The sequence below is a fragment of the Periophthalmus magnuspinnatus genome, chromosome 14, assembly GCF_009829125.3.
Source record: "Periophthalmus magnuspinnatus isolate fPerMag1 chromosome 14, fPerMag1.2.pri, whole genome shotgun sequence".
Lineage (NCBI taxonomy): Eukaryota > Metazoa > Chordata > Actinopteri > Gobiiformes > Gobiidae > Periophthalmus > Periophthalmus magnuspinnatus.
Window position 1 is genome coordinate 9,106,805 of NC_047139.1, and position 21,482 is coordinate 9,128,286.

Genomic DNA, 21,482 nt, shown 5'->3' on the forward strand with positions numbered 1-21,482 from the left:
AAAATGTAAATTATTTATGATACGTATGCTATAGTTTAATAGAAAACACCCAGAAAAACGCAAAAGTCATGTCTTTAAGTCCTTGTCTCTCTCATCTCTTCTTTCTCTCTCAGTTTCTTCCCTCATTCTCTCCATCCCTCCCTCTCTCCTCCCTCTCTCACCCCATCTCTCCTCCCTCTCTCTCTCTTTCTCTCTCTCAGATCAGACTGTCCTGCATTCCTGACATTCCCACTGCGTATGTTAGAAATTCCATCCGACTTGCGGGCTCGACCGACTCCTCACTCCTCCTTTTCCAGTTTCATAAATGTATTTATTTGTACAGTTTTGGAACAATGCATAATCCCCATTATATACAATGACTTTCAAACTGTCCAATATCAAATAGTGCTGAGAACACTCATATTCCTCTTTTATATCATATGACATAAGTTATAAGAGTAAAAGAACTATCACAGACCTACAATGTACAGCAAAAAGAATCCACTTGTTACATTACTGCCCCCTTATGTCTGAGGTTGGTATAAAACATCTGGGAATTATAATGGTCTACGAAAATGTTCCACTCACTAACATTTAGTAATATTGTACTTGAATATACAAATTTGTGTTGTTCCAAAAAAACTAATAAAAAAATCACACTTGATCTTGATACAAAGGAAAAGGCTCTACCAATGTTGATATTCCAATTATAATTAAAAACACCCTTTTATGATGATAAAATGTAATTGGAACTGAGACTGTGGATTCATGTTTCAGCTTCCTGTGACATTTTGAGGACTTTTCAACAATCAAAAAGATATACCATTTAGTTTAAAACTGTTAAATACTACGTCAAAAATCCTAATTATTCATCATTCTGAAGCCTATGGCTTGTATATTACACCACTGGCACCATATGGGAACAGTGACCCCACCTGTCAATCAGATACTCGCCCCAAAGTCAGTGATTCACTTCATATCCTCACACTCTCTATTTCCTCTCTGCCCAAGACGCATGGAGAACAGAACGGAAAACAAGGCCTTGAGACGACCAGGTTTTTCATACAACGTGTATAGAAGATAGTGCACATTCAAACACACAAAACGGCGCTGTTATCTGAATCTGTGGACGTGCAGACATGAGCAGGAGAGAGAGGGGAAGGCGAACCGGAGCAGGACAGAACGTGGCATGCACAAAAAGACTGCAGCATCGCATGGCGTCAGAAATCACTGGTGCAATTGAGCAATGCACGAGTCGCATAAGTAAAGTCTAAAAGGCAAAAGGAATGGAGGGCAAATGTAAGAAAAAAGGGGATTCCAGTCTAACACAGATAAGAAATCCTACACTATCACATACACCTGACCTTTTTAATGCAGGGGTCATGTCATTGTGAGCTGAGACGGCAGTGATGTGGAGTTTTTTATTCTTATTCATTTATTTATTTGTTTATTTTGCTGTTCTAAACTCATCATGTCATGGTAAATCTAAAATAAAAAATACATATGGTGTTAATCAAATAGTGGTACTAGATAATCTTCTATTAGAGTGTTGCTCGTACTTGGTTTTACATTAAAAAAAGAAAGATTGGTGGAGCTAAAGAGAAGAGAGCTTTGGAAACAGTTACATGATTTTGGGTTTTAAATGTGGCAATTCACAAAGAAGAGCAAGACAAGAGAATGTGGACTGGTCTTTTACATTTCACGATCGTAGACTGGCATGTCTTAAAGTTGAGATTATTTAAAGAAGAAGAACATTTTGTGCTTGTGTCTGCTTTACAGTTATAATCTGTGATACCCGTGGATCATTATGTTACAATTAGCAAATTTGAAATCACAATATTCATCTAAAACGACTTAATAAAAGACACAAATCCGATGACATCAGTGTTAGAAAACTGCAGTGCCCAATGGAACCTAACAGCGCTGTAAACGTCATCACAGCAAAGAGCTGTCGGCCCCTCCTATGGAGAACTGCAGATCATGCTAGCGAGTAGCAGATTTTTTATTTATTTATAACAAAATGGCTAAGCGATGCTGCTGTATTCTACCAGCATCATCGATTAAGAAAATAAAATTGAAGAATGAAGTAAGTACAGAGCAATGGGCGTATGACGCTGGTGGTGAAAATGGGGATTGATCGGCAATATGGCGTAAGATTGCTCGCCTGAATCACTCCAAATACAACTTCGAGCGTGTAAATGAGAAACGGAAACCACTATAACATGGTTAAAACCTCTGTTGATTTTGTATAATAGGCCTGCTTTAAGAGTGGACTGATGTTTTAACATGTTTTTCTGTAATTGACACATTTCAGGATTGGCATTTTAATATTACCTTCAATGTCAATGTATCTTATTAAATCTTTAAAAAGTGAAAAAGGTCATTACATATGTGTTACAACACCTGCTAATTAAACCCTCCCGGGTTTGTTACGTATAAGGTGCATTCCTGACTGAGCTGAGGGCGTGAAGGCGAAGCAGTGTCCCAGATTACAGTGGGACAGGCCTTTGCTTCAGAGCAGGAGGGCGGTGGCTTCACAAATGTGCTCAATCTGATCTCAGCTACTGCACAGACACTCCATGCACTGGACATATGGATTTACTGAAGGAAATTAGCATCGAAATAGCCTGAAATGTCAAATTATTGGTTGCAACTTGTGAATTGCTGGTGTTTTGCATGTTCTTTTGCCAATATAGAAGTAGTAAAGTTTTAATTGAGCACAAGTTTGTTTATTAATTGCGCTAACTAAATTCCAACCATGGAAAAATGCATTGGGAAGGGCGTGTGATATAAAACTCAAATCCAAGGAAGAAGACCGACGTACGTGATCAGCTATAAAAGCAACATTTCTGGTGCTCCAATGCTCTTATCCACCAAAGTCCAAACTCAATACACAGGCCTAACTCTAGGGGTAACCAGCTGTTGTACTCATTGGACCAATCCCAAGTCTACATGATTGATGGGGGTTGCAGGAAGGGCATCTGACATAACAACATTTGCCAAATCCATAAATATTTGACATAACTATATGTTTCAATGCATACACTAACCATATTGTTGTGTAATTGGTTAAAAAAGGTGTTTTGTAATATTTTGCGGGTCAGTTCTAACCCAGGATAAATGGTGCCTGGAAGTGCTTTGTAAAGTCGGATCAATATTCAAATTTCTGCGCATTGTTTCATAGCAGTAGTACCGCAACTTATTAGTCTGGTACCACCCCGCCCCAATATTAACCTGTGTGACCACTAGGGCTTGCATAAATGTCCATGGGGAGAAGCTAAATGCCACGCCAAATGCACAACGGCCGGGATGAACTGTGCTGTGTCCTGTAAACAGCCCCGAGGCAAGCTGTACCCTTTAAATTCAACAGTGAAGCGCTTATTAAACATACATAGCCTTACATTAAGCCTATTGTAACTACTCAACCTATAGGGAAACTAAGAAATACTTTTATTTGCTCATTATTTAACTTGTATGTATATGTATTTTAATTTTATGGGACACAGTAGCTCCATAGCACAGATAGGACTAGTAGCAAGTAGCAGAAAAGGACAGAAAAGTGTCAAAAAAGTACAAATATACATCTATGTGTATGTAGAAGAAGAATATAAGATCCAATATATCTAGGCTATATTCAGGGGACAGGAAAGATGAAAAGTGCAAAGATGAAAATAAATACGGTACAACATATATGACAAGATGATTACACAAGGGTGAGTTGTTGTACAGGTATGAATGCGGTTCTTAAAATTGTCTGGGGTTACAGTGTCGATAATAATATGAAATTTGGCCTTCAATATTTCCTCTTATCCCAGTTCAGTATTTGTTATAGTGACAAGCCTTTACCTAACATCCCTTTTCTTGCCCCTCTGACACAGACACGCAATATGAAGGAATGAAGGGTGTAACCTGGTTGAGCAAGATGGCCTCGCTTCTGCAAATAAGACACACACACACAAACCCACACACATGAGATTATACACATAGAGGGGCTTAGCTTGGGAAATACATGCACAAGTTGCTGTTTAACTGTGAGATTGCCCTATACCATGTGATACTCATTGATAGGGCCGGCTTATGTCACAGAGGCCGCGTTGCAATGGGACCAGTGCATCTCGTGACAGGGCCTATTGCGCATTCCTACCGGCGCACTGAACCCTACTGCCTGTACAATTATGTAAGAGAGGGCTGCAACACTGTAACACGCATATGACTGACATTTCCCCCTTAAAACTGCTCATTTCATCATAATCCACCCTGGTTTCTCAGGAAATATTATGATTTGTTCATGTATAGTGTATATTGTGGTCAGGCCTGAATACCCATCTACGTCATCAGATCTTAAAAAGCACTCACTGTTCCTCAAAGTTTTGACTCATCTCTGGTTTGTCTGTTTAAAGTCTGGCAGCTTTTCTCAGAAGTATCTAGATTTGTCACTTATCTTCCTGTTTGTACCTGTTCACACTGGCTTTTTCCACCTCTGTGTTACCAACTTCTTTAACAGGCTGTATTTTAACTTGTTTTATACAGCAATCTAGCCTTTATAACTTATTATGAAGACATCTTAAATGAATTCAACAATCCTTTACTGCATTTCATTATGTTATGTAAATTACAGACACATTTTTCAGGGTTGGGTCCAATGGCCTGCATTTTAAAGCACAAAATGATCAAATTGTCACTCAAAATGATACTGCAACTCGCCCACGTGTTGCTGGTAGATATAAGGATTTAAATTTGCTTGTAGAGAGACAATATCTTCTTACTCTGTCTAATGCATGTCACAGGCCTAGTCTATATGACACATTTTCAGGCCTAACCAGCAGCCACAACTCCTGAAGCACCCCATTTGTATGCCACAAGTCACACGACGTAAAATACAAAGAAATCTAACGCTGCAAAGATTTTTTTTTAAGATTTGAAGAGGCTATTGAGACTTGAGTAAAAGTGGCGTTGGGTTAGGGTTGGGTTATCGTTTTACCAGCGAAGTAGGTCATCCAGTCCGTACACGCTAAATCACACTTGATAAGAACAGCAAAGAACCAGCAGAGCCACGCAGAGACCGACACTAACCGCACCAGTGCCCCACCTTGACCGCGGGCTGGGTCGCTCCTCTCGGCCACTGGATCCAGAGGAGTTCGCGGAGCCTCGCCCACCGCTTTCTTCTCTGCTCCGCTCTCTCTCGGCTCTCACTCACTCTCAGCCGGGGTTTTTTTCCCTTCACATCTTCGCCTACACGCGCTTTGGAGATGGGATTTTAAAGGCGTTTTGGAGAGCGCACTTTGGCACGTAGTCTGCCGGGGAGAGAGATCACAGCTTCGCAGGACTTCAGCCCCTTTTTTACACAACTCTCTCACTCCTCTCTCCTCTCTTCTCTCTCTCTCTCTACAGTGCCCCCTCCCTTTTCGCGTCTCCGTCAAATACACACCCATCTCTGAGCCACACACGCAGCCGGCTTCCCTCCGATCAGCTGGCAGCGTGATGACGTCGGGGGCGGACACGAGAGCAGCACGTCAAAGGAGGAGAGCGGGTGACGTCAGCACGCTGCAGCACTTTTTTACACTTTACGCACGGATGTTTTTAGACTTTTATACTATCTAATCAATTGACTAAGGCTTGTGTAGGCTATTTTAGGTTTAGAACAACTCCCAAGGCATCCATAAAAACGTAAAGTTGACATATAAAACAATGTGTAGATAATTAAACGTGCCATTATTTATTGCATTATGATGTAGCTCAAACAGTCAGATGTATCAGCACCTAAACAGATTCTAAGCAGTTTCATGTATAGTAGGATTTTCAAACTGCAAAGTGCTTGTATAATAGGCTATCCATTACTATAAAAGCACTGAAGGTTTGTACACCAGACTTGCCTAATGAATACTGTAATGATAAATAGACTAGAGAATGTGTGTTTCCTGACGCAGACCTTTAAAGGCTGATCTGTGTAAATGGCCTCCAGAGAAATCAGCAGGTCAAGATGAACTTGTTACTCCCTTTACTACCCCTCCTCCCTGTCAACCCCGCCCCCTCACCTCTCTCCCTCTCTGCCCCTCTCTTTTTTTCTTCCTTTTCCCTACCCTCCCACCCCCTTCTCTCCTCCCTCCCCTCTCTCTCCTGCTTTCCTCTGACGCAGGCCTGTTGGTGTGTTCCTCCCACTCTCCCTTCTTCTTAAATCTGGACTTGTCATTTGAGTCGTGAAGGTAGAGTTGCTTCGTCACTCTCAGCTGACAAACTAAGCACAGGCCTCAAACCACAATCAGCTGTCTTTTCTCTTCACATTTTGTCTGTTTTAAACACCTCATCAGTCATTTTTATGTATATGTTCCTCTTTATGACAAATAACCTCAACGCACTCATCAAAGTATTTCATATGGCACCAAACGTTACAGTTGCTCTAAAGTTAAAACCAGCTGCGCCAAATAATGTCAATTCTTATATCAGTCAGATCTAGATGAGTGTGATTACAGCAATAAAAAGGTGACATATTTGTGAACTTTTTTCTCACTATATTGTTATAGTGAGAAAAAATACTTATACTTCTATACTTCTATTATCTATTATCTTGTTTTATTGCATGTACCATTTTCCTTCTGTTCTTTAACTGTGCGGTGCAATACTGGAATTTACCCACTGTGGCATATCTTATCTTATCTTATGGTATGTTGGTGTTGTTTTTTTACAAAGACTTTTGTAAAAGTTTCTGGGCCAAAAAATGTTTTAAAAAGTGATTGTTTGCTTTTCACATTCAGCTACTAGCTCTTTAGGCCAACTAAAAATAATCAGAGGTGGATGAAGTGCTCAGCTTTGTTACTTAAGTAAAAGTACTGATACAGAAGTAAAAAGTTACTCAAGTAGAAGTATCACATGAAAAAATGTTTTTATTTTGTTAAATGTAGCAATATTGATTGACAAATAAGACACATTCTGGTCGGATAGCAATATGAATCAGTTTCTTAATTTTGTGTATTCATTTTTTTTTTTTTTTTTTGCTCAAAGCTGAAGCTTGGTAGTGAAGTAGAAAGTACAGATACCTGCTCTCAAATGTAGTGAAGTAAAAGTAAAAAGAATCCACAATCTTAAGTAAAGTACAAATACTTAAAAATTCTACTTAAGTATGGTATTTTACTAAATATACTTTGTTACCTTCTACCATTTAAAATAATATAATAAAATTACATAGTTTTTTGTTAAGCTTCTTGCTGACAAGCAGAAATAAATGCCTATGTTCGAGCTAAAAGAACATTTGTGACTGAGGTAATAGATGCTTACTTAGAATACAATACTAAATTCATTCATTTAATAATCTTTCAGTCGACGTAGAAGGGGTCTATCCTGTGACTTTTTCTCAAATGAGTACGCTTCTACTCAACTCAAACTTTAAAACTAAAAAAAAATAAAAAATTAAACTGCATAATTGCATGTAGACTATATATGAAAAGACATGTAATGTAATTAATCTAACAATATTAGTAGTAGTAGTTGTAGTACAGCGCTCCTAGAGCCACTGTGACCTCTGTGCCAAATACTGTTTCCATGGAGACGATAATCAGCCGCTGAAAAGGCAAACCGTCATATTACGGAGAGTCTGCTGATTCAGACATGATGTCCTTTTGCTGGCGACTTTTGCATTATCACCATTATTTAATCTGCCTAGATTATTGGGAATATAAAGAGGGGGAGGTCATTGTTTTTGTAAAACATTTGTACCAGGTTCACTTTAAACATAGAGTGTTTTTATTTGTCTTGCCCTTCTCCTCAGACCAATTCTCAAGTCATCAACAACCAATAATTGACCCATATATGTTTGGTAGCAAAAAGGTTAAGAGGTTGTAGTGTGTCCTTATTATGTAATATAATGATCTGGTCCTTATTATGTAATATAATGATCTGGTCTATATGTGCATTATGAACTGCACTTTGTATATATCCCCAATAAATCAAATCTAACTTATAGTAAAAACATGGAGCCTATTCCCAGTCGGTCACAATGGATCGATTGCATGGTAGTGAATAATGACGAAAGATTTGGGGCAGTTCATGTTCAGCTGTTCATGTAAAGTTGAGTACATTACATTGCTTGAACCGACATGATTATAATGTAAACAAACCTGTTGCTTAACTGGATTTATTTGTACTTTACCAACAACCCTAGGCCTAATGTGCAAATCACTGGGTAGACCAAACAGTTTTTCTTGTTGACAAATTAAAGTTTTAAAATGGTGTCATTACAAAGTTTACGGTGGCCCATACTTTGCTTTTTGTTTTACCTCTAATAAGCAAAACACTGAATGCATAAAAATATACTCAATAAATCAAGTCGCAATACTTCTACTGTCACTTGAAAAACTAGATTAGAAAAAGTTAGAGCAGCAGTGTGAAGATTTCTCTGTAATAGTTGTTTTCTGTAGTTTATGCTGCATTAAAGTCTAATCATATTAGCGTAATAATTTTAGATTTTGGTAACAGCCAAGCAGATTAGTATTTGAAACTGGAATTCATGCATTTGCTTCTTCGCTCTTAACATCTCCATGGTGCATTGTTGCTTCACTGGTGTGTTGTGCATATTTGTTGGGTAATTCCTGTGACTCAGAGTTAACGTTTATTCTTCCTGCGCCTTTACGGGCAGAGCTGCAGATGAAGGAAATACGCCGAGCAGACATGTTTCAGCCCTCTGCTTATTTTTAGCATCAACAAGGCATTCTCACATTTAAACCATGACTCAAAAGTTTGCAATGAGTATAAAACTTAATTAGTGCTAATAAAATGTTGTTGTTTGTAGTACCACCGTAACCAACACATGCTTGTGGTTTGGGGCAAATGTGGAAAATAACTGTTCTGTACTGTTCTAAAACACTTTTCATGACTTTAGACATAACTACACAACAAACTACAACAAAAAGTATCATATTTTTGTCATTTCTTTGCAGTAGTTGTACGTTTTGCCTCGATATTTGAAGGGCATGAGTTTTATTGGTTGAAGTATAAATACTACTGTAAATTCACTAAGTAACGTTAATGATCAAAATAGACTCAACCTTCATGATTTTCACAAGTGCAAGTGGGATTTATGTGGTTGGCTGCATACTATATAGGTCAAGAGCATTTGCTGTAGTCCTCCTAAATGCATTGAAAAAATATCAGTATTTGTGTAAGATTACTTTAAAATAACAAATAGTTACACAATAATTGCACTGTCTACATAAAGTAATGTGTAGTATGGCATGCAGACAGCAAACACATGCTCTCATCGCACAGGGAAATCTGTTTTTCTACAAAGCACAACATTTCAGTGTTTAACCCTTTGAAGCTATATTTGAATTTAAAAGTGATTTTTGTTGTGTACATATTTGCTTAGCTCTTCCCCCATGGTACTTGCATGTTTGAAGCATGGGGAGCTTGGATTCTTTGGGACAGGAATAGGACGGAAACTCCCCGGGAAATACCATGTTCAGAGTTAGACTGTGTCAGAGGTGAGGCATGGAACACACGGACTTTAGACAAACACTCACAGCACGGCAACAGGAAGTACACTCACATGTTTACTGATATACACAAGCAAGGTCCAAAACCTCTTTAGTGAAATATGTCTCAGTGCCTTTTACTGGGGAGAACTTCTCAATAAAGTATCGAAGCCACAAACAAAACTGAACTGAATTTAAGTGATCTATGTTCATGCATGTTTAGGTGAACTTAGACCTATATTTAATTTGTTCACTGAAAATCCTGGTGTTTAATTGGGTGTGAAATATGAAACTGCAATCTATAACTTCACCACTAGAGGCTGCACATAACACTCTATAGGGGTACAATACAGTTAAAATGCTTATTCATTTGTATTATATGCCTCATGAGGTAAATTATCAACATTACTGTCACTTTGTTTATGGCCAGTGGTGTAAATCTGGACTGAACACACTGACCCACTTCACATGCAGGTTACATACTGACATGTTCAGATACAGAGGTGCAGAGGCGGTCTGTATGTTAATATTCAAAGTCTATAGGCAGGGCCGGTCCCAGCTTTCATGGGGCCCTGAGTAGAATGTGTCTCTGAGCCTCTAGTCAGTGGATGTACCTGGGCTCAGCTATTGGTGACTCGCATTTGACAACATTATCACCCTGCTCTCATCACCTTATCCAATTGTGTTTCTATTTATATGCCCAAAAGACTGAAACTTTTTAATCTAACTTGTAAAACAGCCATTCAAAAGTACCTCAGCGCACTGCAGGGGTGTAAACACACAGATAAAACAAATGTAATCTTTATAGAGGGATATTTAGGCTCCTGTAAACACCCACTGTTTCTAGCATAACTTTACATATTATATTATTTTCAATACAAATGCATGGGCTCTTGGGGGCCCTCTGGTGGCCTGGGGGAGCCCTAAAAACTGCTTAGTCTGTTTAAACGCTGGGCCGGCCCTGGCTAGAGGTTAGCTTAAAAACAAACAAAGATATCAGGCTAAAGATAAGCTAACTGAAGTATGCACAACACAATCCCATTATTTAGAAGTTAGGTCAAACTATTAGTATATTGAAGTAAATTATCCCAGTGTTGTAGTTTTTACTTTATACAAACTCAAATACAATTTAAACATCAATCAACATCAATATTAATCAAAATACAGATTATTTTTTATTTCCTTTTAATAAACGAACAACAGTCGTAAAGACGTAAGCTCCGCCCTCATCCTTTACGCACCGTTGTCCTGGAAACGCGTCACCGAGCAACGCAGCGCCGAAACGTGATTGCGGAAATACTCTGGAACAAGTGCCGTAGTTTCACATATGTGCACCTTTAAAAACTTTAGAAAACAACGATCAAAGTTTTCTCCCAGCTCTCGTGTTTTTGAGCGCGTAAAACTCCTCCATTTTCCACCATCACGCTCCATTTTTCTTTCCTCGATGCTTTGCTCTCTTTCTGCACAAATTGGGGGAGTTTGTTGAGATTAGAGCATGCCAGATGATAAACCACCTTCTCAACCACAAAAGAAGAAGAAAAAGAGGAAGAAGAAACCAGGTTCTACTACTTCACCAAAGGATGAAGGTAAACTACTTTTGTAAAAATGTGAAAAGTTGATAAATATTTTGTTTACTAGCCTATATTAATCCATACAAATATAATGCATTGCAAATTTAACCACTGGCGCTGCTGCTACTATACAGTATTGTTTGTGGTATCTCTTATATTGCTGTTTTCCCATTTAAGTGCCTGCCTCAACGCCCTGCTCCATATTACACTATACACTCATCCAAATTAGGCCTATTCAGAAACAAAGTCAGCTCTGAAAACCACACAATAGGACTATACATTTATGGGAAAGGGCAAAGATGAATTAAAACAAATGTTGACACTGAAGGCTTAACTCTTTTTGCTGGTTACAAGCATTACCTGAACTGTCCTAGGCTATTTGTAACCTAAACCCAGCTTTTGTTTGGGGCTTTGTTCACTTGTTTACATTCACTCTCTTTCCACAGACAAACCCCACCCAGAACCCTGTGTCCCGCCAGTGTTACCCGCTGTCGGCCCACTTAGAGCCCCTCTGCCGAAGCTCAAATCTACCCCCAAGAAGGACTCAGAGAGGGGAAGTCGGAAAAGCAAGAAGTCCACTGTGTCCCTGTTCAGTCTGGTGTGTAAGTCTGGAGGGTCTCCAGTTCAGAGATTCCTGTCCCAGCTAAATGACCCAGCACGGGAGAGTGTGCGCTGGGAAGGGGTGCTGGACGACCCCCTGAAGGAGGAGCAGCGCCTGGAGGTGTACCGGGCCAACCGAAGACAGCGCTACCTCAGGCACAGAGAGATGGAGCAGCAGGAGACCAAGGACTAGAAGTGATCTATCAACAAAATGTAAACCGAACTATTTTAATATTCAAAATGTTGCTCATCACAGGGCCATACTAATAACAGAATATGATGTTGATACATGTAGTTTATGCTATTATCTTTAACAAAAATGAACAATTTTAGTAAAGTTACATAGTGCACCTTTAAACATTGGGTAAGAGACCCACTTCATCATGGACTGAATGTGACTGAGGAGAGGATGAATAATATAACCATATATTAATATGAAAGAAATGTGCTACATACAGAGGTGGAACGTAACAAAGTAAAAGTGGTAACATATTATACTTAAGTACAAATTTTGTTCTGTTTATGTTGTGTATACGTTTTACTTTTACTTCACTACATTTGAGAGCAGGTATCTGTACTTTGTGCTGCACTACATGTTTGAACAGGACTGACAAGTAAATATATTTTTTATTACTGTTTGACACCTGCTGAAAAGCCGAAGGGTTTATTTTGAACACACTCATAGTCTGAGCAAACAAAAATATAAATAAAAATATCAGTTCAGTTGATTCTGTTGAACTGAATTCAGCACAAATCTTTATCACAATCTCTACATTTGAAGCTTTATTAGATCTCAAAATCTACACAAAATACTTTAAGTACATTTTTAAACTGGTACTTTTTTTTACATGTGATACTTTTACTTTTTTGCTCCAGTATCAGTGCTCTGGCTTCATATAATATAAGCCTAAAACATCATTATTTTAAAAAGTGAAGCAAAACTCCTAACTATTTTAAAAACCAAACAAAAATTAACTGGACCAAACCGGTTTAAACAAGGGGCAGATTTGGCCTAACCAGTGCTAGATGTAGAATTAACGCCAAGTAAATCATCATCATTAAAGCTTTTTATTTGTATACTCAAGTTATAATCAACTTGACAGAATACATGTGTCTCATTCTGACGACATGCCGTGTTTTACAGAGGATGTGAATTCTCTGCTAAACTTTATTTCTGATGCAGGACTGGACCTAATGCATTTCCGCTGTGACCTCCCGCTCAGAGGACTTGTTAAAATCTTAATAGAGGATTTGCACTCTTCATGTTGAGCCTGTAAATTATGTAGCGCTTCCAGAAAGATACAAAGTTGGTGGTTGAGGGCTGAAACCGGAGCTAGTTAATACCACTGACCCTGAGGCGGCAGGTGGAGAGGGGCAGAGGGGAAAGATGGATCGGGACAAGGTGAAGTCAGCTGGTGTTAACGTCCCATGAGAAACAGAAGACTTTAAAATTCCGGTCACCACAGTAACATGCTGAAGGATGCTTTTGTTTTACTCATCTTTGCTCATTTTACAAGGCAAAAAAAGTAGATTTTTACTATATGAAAATCACACAGTAGTACACACACCCCCACTGCATATATAGTATCTGTATTCAATTCAATTCAACTATATTCCAGATACATGGTCCATTTTACAAACAGTGACAAAATTATGTTGTCACAGGTTATAATTTCTTTAAAAAGATTTTCATGAAGGCATTCACAAAATTCTGACTCTTCTGTGTTCTGTTGTATTATGTTTATCTCTTCTATTGTCATTTCCCTGTATCATCAGCAGAATTTTTCTCAAGGTGGACAAGAAATAAAGATGTTACGAAAAGTAGACTTCTGCTCAAATAAACTATACACACTGCTGTTACTGCTGTTGGCCTGAGGATGGCAGTAGACATCACTCATAAAGTATCAATGAGAATTTTTACACCTGCAAACTCCAGAAGGACACAAATGTAACAGGTCAGAGTCTCATTCTTCCATCACTTTGCTTCAGTAACACATTTTACCAGCGTTAAAATGTTAAAATCAAAGCCTGCCTTGCCCTGCAGACTTGATGTATAATGGTATAATAGACACAGGACAAACAGCACTTCTTTTGTGTTGCTTTTGTGGCTCTGTCTTTGTGAGCTGTTTGGGATCCTCCATTGTTCATATTGTGTGTGTTTTGTAATTGTTGCTTATTTCAGCAGCTGCACTCGGGACATCAGACACAGCAGCACTGACAATAAGGCCACTTTATAGTTGTTCCTGTGACAGAGAATTTCAACTTCTCTGACTTTTATGTGTTTTTTTTTTTTTTAAGTACTGTTTATGATTATTTATTGACCACAATAAAACATCAACATCATCCTTAAAATAAGCTCAACAAATTATGCCTACATTTGAGCTCTGAAATTGAAACGGTGCAGTTGTGTGCAGTTGTTTGAAAATGAAAAAGAGAAACAGATAGTGTTTGTTAATCACATGCTCAATATATTCTCCTTTAAAACCAGTTAATAATTAAACAAAATAAACATGGCATTTGTGCAGATGTGTGGTGTGAAACTACACAAGTCACTAACACATAGTCTGCTAGAGTCTATAAAAGTGATACAGAAGATAAAAGTGTATGTATGAGGTATCTGTTGTTGAGGACTGTCAGCTCCACAAACTGTCTGTTTGTTTAAATGGACAGTACACTCCATCCAAGAATGAACACAAATATGATTTAACAACTTTAAAATGTGCTGAATGGCTTCATGGCAGCTTTAACCAGCTTAGGTCATCTGATCTGTGAACACAACACAGTTACTTTAGATTCACCTGAAATCTTAAGTCGAATCAAACTCATTCAACATACTGTGCCTCTATTTTAGTGATGGCTCGTCCTGACAGGAGCCTCTCAGCCACAGCAGACACAGCGGGGTCAAAGTTCAGACTGACCGCTGCAATCACCTTTTCGTCCCTTCAAACACAGGACAATAAGAAAATAAACATAGATAGACAGATCTACACCAATTAGACTATAGTTAGATCAAACCACTGCTTACTTTATGTACAGTCCTAGAAATTTCCTGTCTTCAACCTTTCCTTTTATGATGATCTCAGTGTAGCCCTCCCCATAGCCTGTAGTCAACAGACACACTGAGTTATTATGAGCTATGTCCAGTATGCCCTGTAACTTTATTGAGGTTTTGCATAATTATGTGGTGAAAAAGATGCATAAATATATTAATTCAACTTCCTAATCCAGGGTCTGACCCACTATTTGTGCGCAGCTGAAATTACACATGAAATAGTTGGCTTTAGAAGAAAAGACTCACCTGCATAACGCATAGTTCTACCCAATAGGACGGTCCAGTAATAAGGGATTGACTTTAGTTCAGTCTGTCTCCCCAACATGTTTAGAGCAATTATCTTCCCTGACAAAATGAAACTACTGTCAGTACATCATCGCCATGCATCTGTATTTAAGTATTTACCAATAATATATTATAAAGCTGAGGGTGCTATGTGTTGTTACCATGAGCTTGGGCCATCTGCCAGTGCCCGATGTTGACCTGCTTTTCTTTGGCCATGTTTAAGGGGAAAGTGCAGACGTCACCTCCACAAAACACATCTGGGACATTGGTTTTCATGTACTGCACAAGAAAGACACAAATGCACTAAGTAGCTATACCACTTAGATAATGGACATACCTTTTGGATTGCATACCTTATCGACTACGACAAATTTCTTATGGTCCATTTTTATTTCAGTTCCTCTAAGCCATTCTGAGTTTGGATTGACACCTGAAAGAGATGCTCAATAAGACATAACATGGTAATATTATGACTTAGCAACAACAGTTTTCCTCCTACTCACCAATACCAACAATCAAAACATCAGCAGGAATCACTGTCCCACTTTTCAACACAATGTCCTTCAACTAAAAACAAAGACAATGTCGTAAACCAGTCAAATACATATGTCTAATGCACAACTATAATGCACTTTATCGCTTGCAGTTAGTCCAAAACGCTGCTGCTCGACTTTTAACAGGAAATAAAAAACATGAACACACCAGTCCAATTCTTGCGTCTTTGCACTGGCTCCCTGTTCATTTTAGAATTGATTTTAAGATTTTATTGTTTGTTTTTAAAGCTTTAAATGGACTGGACCCCAGATTACATCTCAGACCTCATCCAAATTCATACTCCGGCACGCACACTGAGGTCCGAGGGCCAGCTCCAGCTCGTGGTGCCTAAGACGAGACTTAAAACCAGAGGAGACAGAGCCTTGTCTGTGGCTGGTCCAAAGCTCTGGAATGTTCTGCCTCCTCACGTCAAAACAACTCCCACTGTGGAGTGTTTTAAGTCTCGTCTTAAGACCCACTTTTACTCTCTGGCTTTTAACTCTACATGAGTTGTATGGTCCTCTGTTGTCTTTTATTGATTTGTTCGTATTGATTTTATTTGCTGTTTTTATTTGATTTTATTGTTTTATTGGTAATTGTTTTATTCCTTTTATATACATATTTATTATTTTAATTTTGCTATTTGATTCTAGTCTAAATGTTGATTTACTAAACTAGTTGTTTTAATTTATAATGTATTTGGGCAGCACTTTGGAAACTGCATTTGTTTGTGAAATGTGCTATATAAATAAAGTGGATTGGATAATCAGATAAACCTACCGTCCCGTTTGCCCCTCGGATCTCTGTCACAAATTCGTTCATATGAAACTTGACTCCTTTGTCTGCCAACATCTGCAGAGAAACACAACTTAAACTTGTGTAGTGTTTCGTTTAGGCTCATTCACACACAGTAGATTCTGACCGTGAGAGTGATTTTCCCGATCTCTTTCCCCAGAGTGTTTTGGTAAGGCATGTCGCTGCTGCCGATCACTGTAATATCTGAGGCTTTGTTCAACATGTATGATGCCACCTCCATCCCTTAAAGTTACACAACAAACTATTTGCCACAAAGGTTATATTTCAGATGTCAACACTATAGATCTGTGGATAAAAGTCATTCATTTTCATTTCTTATCAGACCAGGGGGCATGGACCACACTCAGAAGATCCTTGAGGAAGAGATTTTTAATTTCTGTAGATTTTTGGGCAAGCAGCAACCAGGGACCCATCTCCAGATCTTGAGCTAGTCTTAGGTGGAGGACTTGCCTGCGGTGCATGTTTTGGGTTGATGGGGGGGAAATATGCTTCTAGACATGAGGACAAAAATCCACATTGCACAAAGATGGCCTGGGGAATCGAACCCTGAACTTAACTTTGTAGTATTTATAGTGTTTATGATTAGATTTGAAATAGTATGTTTCATTGTCAGAAGTAGTATTATGCCCCTTTGGTACAGCAACTGCAGAAACATGATACTTCTTAATATACTGAGTTTGAGCTAAATGGACAAAAGCTGTACCAACAAAAGAAGTTCCCACAAGGATGACTCTGCTGCCCTCACAGACCGCGTGGATCTGCCGTGCGTCTTCTGGCGTCTCCAACATCAACACGTTTTTTAAGTTCATCCCAGGGACATCCAGGATCTTGGCTCTAAAACGTTTAATAAAAAGTAACACTGACACAGTCCAGTCCTTTTGTCATCCAGATAACCCCGAGGAAGTGTTAGTCTGTGCTGAAGTACCTGCAGCCTGTGGAGATGAGCAGTTGGTCGTAGCTCTGGACCGCCCCATCATCAAATTGAACTGTTTTGGCATCGAGGTCCAGAGACTTTGCCTAAAACAAAAGATAAACAACACAGTAATCTCTTCTCATTCATTTTGGCTACTGGCCTCACCATCTTACTAGATTATTCAAGTGGTGGTGACCAAAAAGCATCAACTCTACAATGTACACAATACTTTTAGAATAATTTCTCACTAAGTTCAGTTTATGACAATGACACTAAGGGTTTAGGATATGTGATGCGATTTTACAGACAGCTTTTCAAAGCAATAGTGTAAACCATTCAGCAGTCTCTTTACTCAGCCACAGCTAACCTGAGGCTGACTGACAGATGTATGGCTGACAAAGTGTGTCCTGCTCAAGGGCACAACAACAGTATGTACTGCTCAGAGCTGGAATTTAACGGTCTGATCGCTGCCACCCCCAGTGATCACCAATCTAGCCGTACAAAGTTGGACTCACCTCTTTCTTGAGCCATACTTCGATGTCATATTTCTGATAAAACTCCATTCCTCTCAACAATATACTCTCACTCTGAACATTCATCACCTGAAAATAAATAAATACATGTAATTATGCTGTTTTTTTTTCTTTGCCTTGTTTATAAACAAAAGCATAAAGTGCATATGACAAGTAAGACAACTTATTTCACAAAAACATACTTAATATAATTGTATAATTGCATTAGTTTTCCCTAGTTTTATAATTTGGGTTTTTAGTTTTACTTCCTGGTTGGACATGGAGATGTAGATGTTGAGATGTTACATAAGTGGAGGTTATTCCATGATGGTTGCCTGTTTGAAAACTTGAAAACCTGCCGTATGCACTTGTACAGACCTTGCTGAGTCGTGTTTTGTCATACGGGAGGAGGTAATCTCGCGACACCATAATGATTCGACCACCATAGTTTTCTTGTCGAAGAGTTTCTGCACAGCTCAGAGACGTGGCCCCTGCATTTACACAGACAACATAATAAATGTAGATTAATAAACTAATCAAACTGTGTATTTGAATCTAAACTGTACATGCTTGAATGACATTTGAGGTTGGCATTTTATTATATTTATAACCATTTAAGACGACGTATAGTACCTCCGCCTATGAGCAGAACTGTGTGAGGGTTTCCTGGTTCAGCTACTCCCATGTGTTTTATCCTCTTCCCCTGTCGAATGGTCTGACACAAATAAAACACAATTGTTTAATGTGCAAATATAATAGTTCAGTTGTTTTAATTTAATGTGTACCTTTTTGTTTATGGACACATACACTTTGCTGTTTTGAATCTTGACCTTAAAATGAAAAATAGAAATGGAATGAGAAGAGAAGAAAAATGAAACAGAATTTATAAGACAAACACTGTTGATTATCAGAACATAGTGTTAATATCATTTCATTTCATTTTTAACTATTTTTAAATGTAACTGTTTGAGGTATCATAAACAATTTGAGGTAAAAAAGTGAAAAGGTTTAGGATACCACTCAAAGAATAACAGATAAGATGTAGTTCTTGTCCACCTTCCTCTGTATGTGACCTATATCTCAGTGCGCCCACATTCAGGAGGCTTGATCTTTTGTACTGCACTGTTGTACTGCAGTGTTGTACTGCAGTGTTGTACCTTGTGGCAGGGCAGACTGTCCATACCAGGATACTCCTCTATGTCTCCAGTGTGAGTGTTGAAACAAGAGCCATGCCACGGACAGCGCACTTTGGTCCCAGAAATCACACCTGAACACAAATCATTTATATTTTAACAAGCACATTCACCCATATTATGAGATATAAAAATGTTTAATATGTAATTCATGTAAAAAAAAAAAAAAAAAGTGTTTTTGTAGAATAATTATTTTTTGTTTTGTTTGTTAATTCTCATCTGTTACACTGTATTAGCTCTGACAAACATGTGTGCACCAATGTACACTGACAGTCGAGGCAAGTTTGGCAAAGACAAAATGACAGTACACTGGATGGGGCAAGCTTCAAGTCACTACGATGTGCTCTAACCGCTGAGCCACTACCAACCCTAAAGTTTTAATTCAGTTACATTTATTTTTGTAGAGCCCAAAATCACAACAGCATTTCAGGGCTTCACAAAATTGCTGCTTTAACCAACAGGAAGTAAGAAAATCACTAATTATTACAAAAACAAGAAAATATAACATCAGTAACGGTCTCTGTGCTAGTAAACAAATATTTACAACTTTCATTACAGGTTTTAAGAACTTCAGTGTCATGTTTTAGTGTTATTACCTTTGCTAAGAGGAGCACCGTAGTGAGTGCACTGGTTTTCCAAAGCAGAGTATCTTCCACCAGTCCTGGTGAGCAGCACCGTGTAGCCCCCGACCTCCACCTCCATCATCCTAAAGGCATAAAACAGACACATAATTAGAAACAGCAACTGCCCATTCACTGACTTTATTTTGCATTTTTTGTTATTCCTGTCGTCAAAGGCAGTGGTGGAATGAAACACCAAAAAGTGGTAAAGTACAGTACAAATATTAGGTGTCTGTAAATTTTTATGTGGATAATTTTTTACTTTTATTTTACCATATTTTTAACAAAACTGAAAAGTGAATGTATTTATTCCTGTATAAATAAACAGAAAAACTACCAGAAAAAAACAACAAACAAAATTCAGCACAAATCTGTATCAAAATCACTACATTTGAAGCTTCGTTAGATCTCAAAATACTTTTACTTGTTACTCTTTAAGTATATTTTTAAACAGGTTCTTAGGTTCTGAGTAGATTTATTCATGTGATACTTTTACTTGAGTATTTTTCGCCCTGGTATCTGTAGTTTTACTTAAGTAACAACATTGAGTACCTCTTCCACGGCTGCAACTATGCACTTTATAAATTATGAATCAGTGGACGGTTGGACCCAAAATGTCTGACATAGACTCAAATATTATTTTTATGAATCATGTTCACCTATAATGGCCAATATGCAATCCTCAGTTCGCTTGTACGCACACAAAAAAAGCTCACACATTCTAAAATACAGCTGACGTTCATAGAGAAATCACTTACTGCCCTTCTCGTAGGTCAGACTCCAGACACACAACTTCCGTCACCTCGTCCTGGTCCTCCTCTGGATCAGACTCCAGAAGTTGGCAGGCTGAACACACGGTACAAATGTGATATGGATGGTAATGACTTATTTATGGAAATGCGCAAAAATGATTTCTCTTATTAAAAACAAATAACTCAAACTCAATTTTTTTTTCCCTTCAAAGTCTGAACTCTGCTCCAAACCACATGCTTTTATTGACAGAGCAGGGATGTAGATCTGTTGATTAAAAAGACCTAAACTGATCATGGATGGTTAGAAATGATTGAAAATGTGGTTAATTATACAGCTCTATGTATTTACCACAATTACCACAAAGTTAACTACAGCCAGTACTAGTGCATCTTTCCACATGCACCACTCAACAGCTAATTTTATCCATTTGAGCACAGTTATTTAAAATTATATAGTCAAATATTCTGCCTTCTGTCTCTTAAATATCTTTTCCCTGGAAAATTACTCACGTGGTTTGGTCACAGACATGTTCCTGATTCAACGGCTGTTCCACAAATGAAGAAATCCTCCTCTGACTCACAAAATGTCACACAGATAATAGATTTTAAAAAAGAAAACCATCGTCCATAAAGAGTACTCCATCTCTGTGCACTTCCTACAACAGCAAAGTCATTTTTAAAAACATCTGCTGTAATAAAGAAATCCTTTTAGATTTAGATTTTGTGATGCATTTGCGTGGTCGTCTGTGCTCCTGTCCCGCTCAGTATTGTCCACAGAAAAGTGCTGGTCCTTTTGTGTGGGACAAACAGCAGAGGGGGAAAAGGCTGACTGGGCATCCACTTCTGAATGGACTCAACAAAGACCAGGTGACAACTGCAACCAATTCATTTCAACTTGTCAACTTTAAACATGTTATGCAAAAGACTGACACACAAGAATAAAGCTACACTGGGAGTTTTTAAAGGTAATCGCTGCACCATGGACTCAAGCTGCTCATATAATCACAGCTGAACTTGTGAAGAAATAAGCTGAAATACTGAGGGAACATCATATTGTAGAGAGAGCACTTTTGGAGCTACTGCAAACGGGTTTTAGTCATATAGAATCTGGCAACACAAATTATGAAATATATTAGAGGATTTTACTGTTTACTTCATATCTAGGGACTTAGATAGGCCATGTATTATTAT

General features: G+C 38.4%; 2 protein-coding genes across 2 annotated transcripts; one reads left to right on the plus strand and one right to left on the minus strand.

Annotated features, from left to right (window-relative positions):
• Positions 1 to 10,688: 10,688 nt before the first annotated feature.
• On the plus strand, positions 10,689 to 13,874 carry liat1 (ligand of ATE1). Its single transcript, XM_055226795.1, has 2 exons — positions 10,689 to 11,029; positions 11,461 to 13,874. Exons 1-2 carry the CDS (start codon positions 10,939 to 10,941, stop codon positions 11,805 to 11,807), a joined length of 438 nt encoding a protein of 145 aa, XP_055082770.1. The 5' UTR covers positions 10,689 to 10,938; the 3' UTR covers positions 11,808 to 13,874.
• A 187-nt stretch (positions 13,875 to 14,061) lies between these two features.
• aifm5 (apoptosis inducing factor mitochondria associated 5) lies at positions 14,062 to 21,258 on the minus strand. The gene is made up of 19 exons (XM_033978823.2): positions 20,802 to 21,258; positions 20,298 to 20,385; positions 19,516 to 19,625; positions 18,884 to 18,993; positions 18,512 to 18,556; positions 18,360 to 18,441; positions 18,105 to 18,217; positions 17,730 to 17,816; positions 17,227 to 17,318; positions 17,005 to 17,135; positions 16,408 to 16,523; positions 16,266 to 16,337; positions 15,455 to 15,518; positions 15,305 to 15,381; positions 15,113 to 15,230; positions 14,913 to 15,011; positions 14,640 to 14,715; positions 14,450 to 14,554; positions 14,062 to 14,380 (listed from the first exon to the last, which is right to left on the minus strand). The coding sequence occupies exons 1-19, from the start codon at positions 20,818 to 20,820 to the stop codon at positions 14,347 to 14,349; spliced, it is 1,638 nt and encodes a 545-aa protein (XP_033834714.1). The 5' UTR covers positions 20,821 to 21,258; the 3' UTR covers positions 14,062 to 14,346.
• Between the last annotated feature and the right edge of the window lie 224 nt (positions 21,259 to 21,482).